The 10,599-nt window shown below is 45.6% G+C and overlaps 1 protein-coding gene across 4 annotated transcripts in view; it reads left to right on the top strand.

The window, feature by feature from the left end:
• Positions 1–285: 285 nt before the first annotated feature.
• Positions 286–10,599, top strand: part of ARNT (aryl hydrocarbon receptor nuclear translocator) — a 29,273-nt gene continuing 18,959 nt past the window's right edge. For 2 of the 4 annotated variants that reach the window (XM_025195137.1, XM_025195135.1), the window contains exons 1-4: positions 286–852; positions 2,093–2,137; positions 4,014–4,058; positions 8,279–8,323. In XM_025195137.1, the coding sequence (XP_025050922.1) occupies positions 743–852; positions 2,093–2,137; positions 4,014–4,058; positions 8,279–8,323 (245 nt within the window). In that variant the 5' untranslated portion in view covers positions 286–742. The remainder of the gene's footprint in view (positions 853–2,092; positions 2,138–4,013; positions 4,059–8,278; positions 8,324–10,599) is intronic. The other 2 variants (XR_003092323.1, XM_025195136.1) reach the window with 2 other exon arrangements.

Here is a 10,599-nt window from a genome sequence, read left to right as displayed (position 1 = left end):
CTAGGCTTGACTGACTTTGTTTCTGACATTGGGATAGTCAGTGGTAACTCCTGATGAGATGCTTGAAGTCAGTGAAGGCGTGCAGTTAATATGTTTGGGTTCAGATGGAGTCAGTGTTGCTTGGCTTTGTGCTCTATGGGAAGCTACGTTGGCTTCCAAGCAGGAGGTGCTGTCTTGCTTGGTAACAGAGGTGCAGTCCCTTGGTCCCTGCTTATCAGGTTGTATCTGGCTTGTGTTGTTGAGTGGAAGCACCTTTGGTCACTGTGTTGGGTGACTTGTTCTAGAAAGAAGTAGTTGATGATTGACAAGAGCTGTGGGCAGTTGTATCAGAGAGGGTCCGGGACTGAATGGACCGAATATGAGATGGAGCCTTTCCCAAGCATGTATATCATCTCCGCTAATTCTCGGATCCGTTCTTGCCTCTCCCTTCTGCATACCAGAGAGGCCTGCTAGCTTCTGAGAGCCAGCCCCTAGTCGAGACCATGCCAAGCTCCTCCTCTGGGTTCGAAGTAGCACTGTCTTTTAGCTGAAGCAGTGAAATGCCTGAATTCATGAATACAGCACATGCTTAGAGCTGGAAATGGGCTGTGTGGTGTGCTGGGGATAAGAGCTGTCCATTCAAATAGCAAATGTAACTACACAGTGACTGGGTATAACCAGGCCTATTGGAAGGGTAGTACATTGTCGATTCAGAACCTGGGCTGTAGCAGGGCTCAGTGTAACTGAATTTTCTTGCCTAGAAATGACATCGGACGTTCCCTCCTTGAGTGCAACTGTTGCTTCTGGGAACCCTGGGCCGGGCACGCAGGCTGGAGGAACCATTGTTCAGAGACCAAGCAAGAGACGCCCAGGGTAAGTCCTAATAAACCCCTTTGCATCATGGTGTTCCAGACAGTGCCTATTGCTCCTCACCTGCCTTGGTGAAGAACAATCCATCCTGTAATGCAGAAGCTTGATTGCTGTTGGCTTTGGGTGGCTTTGACTTCTGGTTGCAGGCTGGTAATGAGAGAGGTTAGGAGCTGCAGGATGAAGGAGCAGGACTGGGAATGTCAGCAGAGCAGAGGACAGAAACTGCAGAGCCATTGAGGGGCAAGCTTCTGCAGCAGTGGTGTTGTCTGTGGATCGGATGGCAAGTCCCAGCTGTGTGTGGTGTGGTAGCATTGCTGTAGCTGTCCCCTTCATAGGGTGGCTTCTTGGCTGCTTTGGTTCTTCCATAGGAGGCTTTGCTAAAAGGTAAAAGTCAACCTTACATTGCATGCAGCAAGCAGTTGAAAAGAAAGCTCCTCTTCTTTGCAGATTAGCTGAAGGCCTTCCCACAGGCTTGCCTCTGTGACTGGTTCCATGTCTATTATTTAGTGACACACATTGCTGGACTGGGTCAGTATGCCAGCTTCCCCTCTGACATGGCAATACACACACACAACATGCTAGGAATAAGAAGCTTTATCTAACGCAACATCGCTGACTAAAAATTAAACTGAGAATGGGCACTTATTTCACTACTTTTTTTCTGAATTCCACAGAATTTTTAAAGCTGTAAAAACCAGCCCCTCCACTTGGAGGATATTGCTCATACCAGATCGAGGTGGCACATCCAGCAGTCGTTGCATCACTTGCTGTGCTGAGGAATTTCCCTTATGCTTGGAAACAAAGGCAGATAAATAGTAGGCATTGGGGCAAAGGCCAGCTGGGTTCCACATCAAGGCGCGCACAGCTTCAGAGCAGCACAAAGAGAATCCTAGAAAATTAGGATTGGAAGGGACCTCAGGAAGTCATCTAGTCCACCCCCCTGCTCACAGCAGGACCATTTCCAACTAGATCATCCCAGCCAAGGCTTTGTCTAGCTGGGTCTTAAAAACCTCCAAGGATAGAGAGTCCACAACCTCTCTGGGTAACCTGTCTCAGTGCTTCACAACTTGCTTTTAAAATCCCTGCTGCTTCTCAGCATTGGTTGACCCTCAATTCTTATTTCTTTAATCTAGATTTTGAGATATAGCTGTATTTCTCTCAGCAACATGAGGCAGAACATAAGGGAATCTTGAGAGGGGAAAACTGCTTGCTTAACTGTTGCTTTTTGCTTGTGTTTTTCCAGGCTTGATTTTGATGATGATGGAGAAGGGAACAGTAAATTCCTCAGGTGAGTGGGATCTTTCTTCGCACAGACTCTGGTGAGAAGGCATGTCCAGCCATTCTTAACTGAGGGAGGCTTGCTCTAGACCAAGGTGTATTGGACTGGGGTGAAGCTTCAGGTTAGGCTAGCCAAAGCCAGAAGACTTATAAATTATTTCTCTACGTTGAGCAGTCCCTTCTCTGCTGGGCTGAGACATTAGAAGCCTTAGAGCAATATCTGCCATTTATATCCCTCATATAGTATAACAATTAAACCAGGGGCATGCAGTGCTAATGAAAGCTACAGCAACACATACACCCATAGGTGAGTGGCAAACTTGTTCCTGGTCAGAATTACAAACTACAGTACATTAGTTAAGGGACAGAGATGAGATGCCTGTGTTGCATTGTTCAGGATGGCAAGAAAGACAGCCCAGTGCATACAGCTCAAATACAACCACAACAAAGACCTTTTCAATAGGTGATTTTAAACTGGAGAGCCCCTTACAGCTTGGGACCTGCAGTCTAAGTCTCACTGATCTGAACTGTGAGGTGTGAGTCAATGGAGATGACTTTAGTTCTGCTTTGAAATCAAATTGTGCCCATTCAAACCCTGGGGTGGTATCTAGGTAACTTCCATGCATAACAGACCCAATACCATTCCATTAAACTGCAGCCCTGTGTTGCAGTGGTTCTGCATAGTTTAATGTGAACCCTGCGTGAGCCACATACCTGGTACTGCTTGGATTGCTTGTTGGCTGTTCAGTGCTACAGATGGAGCTGCAGAAGGATAGGAGTAGACAGATGTAGGTTAATACCAGAAAATGCCAAGCTACTCTACTATTCATATTCCTTTACGAGTCCAGGTCTGTCCAAACAGTGCTTCAGATCCTCATGCTAACAAGCAAAGTTCCCATTGTTACTTTAGAAACATGTAGATGCTCTAGGCCAGCTGCCAGCAACTGCTTATGACATAGGAGTCTGAGTGGCCACAAACATCCCCATGGGTCGTTCTTATGGAAGACTGGAAAGTCCTGACCATCTCATGACATAGATAATAGTCTAGTGCAGTGTTTCTCAACCCGTGGGGTTGTGACCCGAAAGTGGTCACAAGCAAACTTTAAAAATGGATTCTTCTTAAAGGAGAAAAATGTGGGAGATCATGGCTTTTCCCTTGCAGGCTGGCAGAGTTCCAGCCTGCAATGGGCTGCTTGGAGCCCCACATGCACCCCCACTGCCCCATAAACTGGGAGGCTGGGGGCAAGGGGCAGTGAGTTGGGAGTGAGAGGCACAGGGTCAGGACTGGCCGTCAGTGTTTACAAATGGGTCCTGGTATAAAAAAGGTTGAGAATCACTGGTGTAGTGACATAAAGTGTTTCACTGAGTCAAATCTAGTGACATCCAAGGTATCGGTGTGAAATTGTCCTGTTGGAGCTAATCTGTATTTTGGTAGGCTGCTGAGAGCTGATCAGACTGAGATGGCTATTAAGTTGCTACCCTGGTCTTTATTATTTAATGGAATGTAGATTCATGTGCAGAACCCAAATGTAGGTTTATGTGCATTTGGATGGATGAATGGTGATTGCAGGAATAATTGTCTTTAAAACATATAATAATCATATTGCCTGAGTTATTAGTACCTGGGTTGGTCTTGGAATAACAGTATCCGTATTCATTATGTGGGAGAAATGCAGTTAGGCTTTAGGCGCTTAGCCGTGGACAAGCTGTGACCTCACTCTGTCAAGGTTCCACAGGGATTTCATGCAAATCTCGTTCTTTTTTTTTTTTCTTTTCCCCAGCAACTGACTCTTTTGCAGACTTTGATAAACCTTATTACTTCACCTTGAAGAAGAATAAACATAAATACTTTTAAACCAGTTATTTTCCTCTTCCCCCCTTCCTAGATGTGATGAAGACCAGATCCCAAATGACAAAGAGAGATTTGCCAGGTAAGAATTGACAGTACTGTGTCTCTTAATTTACAGTCAGACTGCTTATAGATAGGGAGTCTCCCCATACTTGCATACCCTAAAAGGTATCTCTCTTCTGACTTAATGCTCAGATTTTGGGTGTTGTTTTTTTCCCTTGAATGTAAAGTAAGCCTGCATTTTGCACTGGGAGTGCTAGACATTTTTGCTCACTTGATCTGGAGCAGTTCAACACATTAAAGGTAGTGAGATCATTCAGTGTCACTCTTTGGTAGTGCTTATCTCAGCTTCCAGCTAGGATTCTTCTAGACCTTACAGGACTGCAAATGTGTGGCACATTTGGCAGGCATGCTAGCCTGTGGCTTCCCAGGGGGATGTTATCAGTATGTAGTATGTCTTCTATGGGCTGCCTGTTTGTGTATTCTGTAAGGGGCTTTTTTTTGCAGAAGTGGAGGCCCCAGCGAAGATAAGACGAGACAGTCATGGAAGGCAATCATCCTTAACTACAAGGGATTGTCAAAAAATTTTTTTGTAAAAGCTTTGTGGAGAAATGCAGATTTCTTGGAGGTGGGAGTGTGCAGTAGGATTATTGTAGAATACTGCTTAATCTCCCTCAGTCTGCTATTGCTGGTGCCTGTAGGGTTCTTTCCTGCAGGGTGCCAAGTGTCCCCACCTACACTGAAGTCTGTGAGAGCTGGCGTTATACAGCATCTTGCAGAAAGGATACTCTTAGCATGTTTACAGTTAGGCATTGACACTGCTTTCCCCAGCTCCCTTGGGCATTGATAAGGGCCTGGCCAGCGTGCCAGGAAGCTCGTCAGCTTCTGATCTGAAATGTTTCATGGTTTGTGTGTGTCACGCTAATGTTGCTGAATCTTCAAGTTCTCTGTGTTTGTTCTAGATGCTGTTATTTTCAGTCTGTGTCACCAGTCTGAGGGCGCATTTTGTCTTCTGCTTTTTCTTGCTAAGGGCTTAGCAAAAGTAAGCCACCCTGGAGCACTGGCAGTTGCACGCACAGTGTCTTGTTTTGGGCAACTAAATATTTCAGCCATGTCTGGACTTGGTCTGGCCTTTGGATTCTGTCTCAATGGCCTAGAGGCGGGGTGGATGGTCTGGGCAGCCTCCACTCCTCCATACTTGTGCCTAGGCGTGTGTGTTGAAAGTCCTAGTGACACCCCCACATGCACACACTGATCCAGACTACTACTATTTTAATCAGAAATGGTTCTGATTTGAGTTGGATGTTAGAATACAACCTCAAGGCTTGGGCTCATCTTGGCACACAGCGTTGCTGTTCTACAGTGCTGAGAGGTCTCTGAATGCTAGCATTGCTCTGGGAACAGCAAGGGAGGTTACTTGGATGAAAACTTTCACCCACTACCATCACTGGCTCAGGGCAATACATTGTGTGGTCAAGCATGTGGGGTGGGGTGGGGCTAACAAGGCAACATCTCATGCCTGTTCCTAGATTTTGTTTCTTTCTTCTCTGCATACCACTGAAGCATCACTTGGAGCCCAATGCCCAGTTTTAGGCTCCACAAGTCAAACAAGGTGTGGGCAGATGGAAAGAATCTGATGCAGTGCAACCAAAGGGATTAGAGGCCTGGAAAATGTAACTGATAAAGAAAGGCTGAAAGAACAAGGATTATTTAGTCTGGAGAAGAGAAGACTGGGAGGGGGGTCGATAACAGTCTTCAAATGCCTGAAGAGCAGTTACAGAGGCTGGAGATGGGCTTTTCTTTGTGAACACAGGAATCGGGACTATGAGCAACAGCCTCAAGCTGCAGCAGAGGAAATTGAGGATGGAAATTAAAAAGAACTTTCTGGTTGCAAGCATCAGAACAGTCTGCTTGGAAAGGTAGAATCTCCCTCCTTGGATATGATTAAGAGCAGGTTGGAGAGACTTTTGACTGGGGCTTGTTTAGTCAGGACTTCAGCTGTCTGTTCAAGGCAGGATTGACTAGACATGACATCTGGAAGACCCTGCCAGCTCTGCTTCCTTGTAAAACTGGTATGGAGTGACTCTTCCACAGGGAGCTGCCATAGCTCTGAACCAAAGGACAATGTGGGCCCCTTGAAGGGGGCAAGACCCCAGTGATGGTGGTGGAGCTGGGCTTAGCAAAACTCCTATCAGATTGTTTTGATACACAAAGTTTCCATGCTGACATCCTGTGCCGTGGCAGTTTCACAGCTGTGAAGAGCTTTTCAAGGTTTTCAGCCTAACCCCTTGTTTCTATCCCTTTCAGCCACCGGAGCTTCAAGGTCTTGGAAGGCTCTGAATCCTGTGCATGTATACATCGTCTTCCCTAGGGTTTCTAATCTCAGTCTGATTCTCTTTATTTCTCAGTGCAGTCTTGACCTCTGTGGCTTCAGCTTAGAACTGAAAGACACTGACTTCCGTTGCACTTGATACCTACTGATGCCTCATGCGGCACCTGTTATTTATAGCACTGTGCATATCATGCCCTAGGAGTGCTTGAACTGGATACACAAATTCAGTCCCTGACTCTTCAGGAGTCCATTAATACATCTAGTTATTCAGCGCTGCATGGGGGTTGGGGTGGAAATGCTTTTTCACCCTCTCTAGTTGACCAGCTTATGCCCTCAAGCCTGAGATCAGGTTCTCCTGGTTTTGACATGCAGAACTACAAATGTTAGGCAGGAATCCATTATTAGCCAGGATCAAATAAAAAGACTACGGTGTTTGACCTCTACTGTGATGGCAAACCAGGTAAACAAAACACCCAAATCATTGATGTTTAACAGCAGTCACTTGTTTAACAGCGGTATACATGGTCACTCTGTTCACTAACGGGATTCTTCTGTTTAACACTTATAGCATACATTCATTTTGGACTTTTACATGCACTCTCCCTTGTGCTTGCTGACCAAAGTAATGCACAGGGTGGTGAGTTACTTGAAAAGCAGAATAGGTCCCCAAACACCTGGGTGTAACTATCAGGAAGGATATGCAGGAGAAATCTGCCATTGGAAACTTTTTTGGTAACAGTGGAAGGTAGGTGAGAAGAGGGCTTAGCTTCTACAAAACTTGGGGAGAATGTGCCACATAAAGGATTTCATCCTATGGGTATCATTGCTGCATTCATGGAATTAAACCACACTTACTTTGCATTTCCTCACTCTCAGTTAACCCATTAATCTTTCTTTCAGGCCTCCATGTATCATCCCAAGATACACGTGTGATTAGCTTTCACATAGCCCCATTTTCCAACAAAGAACTTTCTTCCCTCCTCTCTGTCTTTACTAAAAGGAGTGCCTGGTAGTGAAACATTAGATGTTTGGCACAGTTCTTAAGATGTTTCACGCATATTGCAATCAGCTAGTGCTAGCAACACGTTTTGCTCTGTGAATCCTGGTTGTGTTTTGGATAGAAGAGCCTTTTTTATGGCTAGGAAGTGAGGATGATTGACATGGAGAAAACTCTGATCTACAATGGTAAAGGTGGCTTTTGAATTGTGCTAGCTAAGATGACCTGATCAAAGAATACAGACAAATGGAAAACATACCAGTTACCTTTTTTTAAAGCAAGCTTTCCCAACTCCATTTGCTTCTCAAAAAGTGTTATGTGCCTCCATTTTGCTATGAAAGATTTTTGTAGGCACTTTTTGAGATGACTTGCAGAATACCTTTGTATTACGCCCGCACATGAATCATGCAGATGTCCCAGATGTATACGTGCTCCATCTCATTACACAGCATTTGTGTATGTTTTAGAGTGCACTTGTATTTCTGCCTGTGAATCTCTTGACATTTGTGGATAGTTGTTGGTCTTCTGTCTAGTTCGTTTGTCTGTTAATGCTGGAAAATAGCATGTGTATTGATCCCCAAAAAATCTCATCTAGCCAGGAAAGCGTAGTCTGTGACTAGAGAAAAGATTCCCACCTCTGCTATTATCCCTTTGACCTGGGGCAAGGTGACCCCCCCCCCCCCCCCCGCAACAAACAACATTTAGTTTCTGTCTCAGTTTAATCAGCTGTAAAATTAGTTTTATTTGCCTACCATTTTGCATCAGTAAAAGTTTTGAAGTGCTCTGAAAACATTTTGGAGACGTCGGTGTGTGTGATTCTGCAAAATTTTACCTCCTCTGTAACATTGCCCCTTTATAAAGCTGATGTCTGTTGGCTTGGTTTTCTAGTACATCTACCCTTTTTTTATATATATATTTCTTTAAAAAAAAATTTTTTTTCCGTTGTAGCTTAGTTCCCTGATTTTATTTTTAGGTCTGATGATGAACAGAGTTCAGCGGATAAGGAAAGACTTGCCAGGTAGGAGAAACGGAGATTTTAAGCATGACAAAGCAAGTGTTCCCTCTCCTCCATGTTCCTCCAGACATCTCCCTTTTTATTTTCTGACCTGCCGCAGTAGAGGCTTTGAAACTAGACAGACTTTGGTGCAAACTGAATTCATAGGGCACCCAAGGGGAATGCCTTCAATGAAATTTTGTTTTGCACTCAAGCTCAGACGGCAAGAAGACAAGCCATAGCGCAGCCAGTTCATTACTTGCTATAACTTTGCTAGACTGCCCTGTGGAAAGTAAAAATGCTCTCGTGTCAGGCAGACATTAGATGCCAAATATCACCTACTTGTAAGTCCCTGTCATGGTTTTTGCCATGGTGCCTTCACCCACTGCATGAATAGACCTAACAAAAATATTGGCTGGTCTCTTTTCAAACAGTACAAGGACTGCATGATGCTGCCTTGGTCCGTGGCAAAACTGAATGGGCGCTATGCTGTTTTCTTGAGTTGTTCCTCTTAAGCAAGATCCTACTGGCTTGGGTGTTGGTACCCTGTGATCTTTTTGGTTGGCTTTATTACCTATGGTCTGTTTGGTTTTTTTGTGTTTTGTTTTGTTTTTTTCCTTTTAAAAGGCAGGCACATCTTCTGAAGGGAAGACTTGCATAGCTGAGATACCTGAGGAGATAAGGATGGGGTTTGGTGGGTTTAAAGGAAAATCAGTGAGTGTATCTGTAGTGGGAGAAGAGGGGGTTTTGTACAGAGTAGACAGTGGTGTTTTTGAAGAGCTTTCCTTCCTCTGACATTAAACAGTGACCCACCTCCCTTCATCTCTGTTTAATGCTCTCTTGCAAGATCCAGCTTATTGTCAAGAATAGCTTGCAAGAGAGCAGGTAAAGCCCTATTGCTCACTTCTCCATTTCCCCTGACACTATACCCTTATTTGTAATTTGGCACAGCTGAAGGGGAGGTGAGTGGGATGCTCCAAGCACTGTTCAGAAGGCTCTTTCCCTCTGCAGCATGGGGTGAAGCCACCACTGCAGAAGCCTGGAAGGTGACAGGCTTCCCACTGGTTTTCCTCTCCTTACCAGTTCTCTCCCAGTATTATTTTTCACCCTTCTCCCTCTGCTCTATCAGCCATCCACTTTTCATTTTTTCCTTCACGTGCTTCTTTGCATCTAATCCAGCCTTTCTTAAAGGACACTTGGCATTTAACCTGGCGACAGATCTACCTTCATCACTCAGCTAACATCAATCCAAGTAATAACAGCTAAATTGCACTCAGGCCATAAATAGGATTCCAATGCATTTTGTTCCAGCCCGGCGGAGGTGTCAATCAGGGCTGTGTCCCGCCCCCCCCCCCCCCCCCCCCCCCCCGAAGATGTTTCGTGAGCTGTGTTAAGCCTAGTACCAAGAAGAAATTGGGAACATTCATTCAAATGCATCTCTAGAACTCTTCCTCTGGTGTGGCAGAAATCTGTGTAGATACTTTGTACAGGCTGGTAAAAGCAAAGTGGACAAAAACTCCCATGTGCCTCCTTTGTCTTCAGAACAGAATCCTGGAAGCTGCAGGGCCTCATTTTCCTTGACATGAAGCCCTTGTGAGCAGAAGCTGCCATATTTTCTCACACATGACATTCCCTGGAATATAATCTGTGCCTTGTTTTTGAAAGGCAGAATGAAAGAAAAAAAAAAAGATCTTTCCTTGTAGTAAGTAATAGGCCTGTTTGAAGTGGCAAGTAATCGCTTTGGATTCGGATTCAGCTGATTCAGAGGACAACGATTCAATTTGGAGATTCAAATCACTGTCCCGATTTGATTTGACCAAATTGAATCTGAAAGATTTGGCGCCACTTTGGAGATTCAGCCATAGACTAAACAGACAGCTGACACTGCTGCCTCCAGCTGGTAAATCTGTTGGGGCTGGGGGAGGGAAGGATTTGGGCTGGGGCTGCGACAAGCTGCCCAGCAGGTGTGGGATGCAAGCAGAACAGTGCTCGGAGCAGGAGCTTTGCCCGGCTGCCGCTTGCCCAGCCGGGGTGGGTGCAGGATGCGGGTGCAGCTTGCTCCAGGTGGAAGGGGGCAAGCGGCAGCAGGGCATAGCCCCTGCTCTCAACACTGCTGCACCTGCCCCGCTCCATGCTGGCTGGGCAAGCAGCAGCAGGGCATAGCCCCCACTTCAAGCGCTGCCACACCCACATCCCATACCCCCTTCCCCGGCTGGGTAGCTTGTGCCTCCCTCCCACAACCCCAACAGACTTGCCAGTTGGAGGCAGCTGTGTCAGCCGCCTGTTTAGTCTTTGGCCGG

Source organism: Alligator sinensis, unplaced genomic scaffold (genome assembly GCF_000455745.1).
Source record: "Alligator sinensis unplaced genomic scaffold, ASM45574v1 scaffold880_1, whole genome shotgun sequence".
Lineage (NCBI taxonomy): Eukaryota > Metazoa > Chordata > Crocodylia > Alligatoridae > Alligator > Alligator sinensis.
This window is presented reverse-complemented; position numbering and strand designations above follow the sequence as displayed.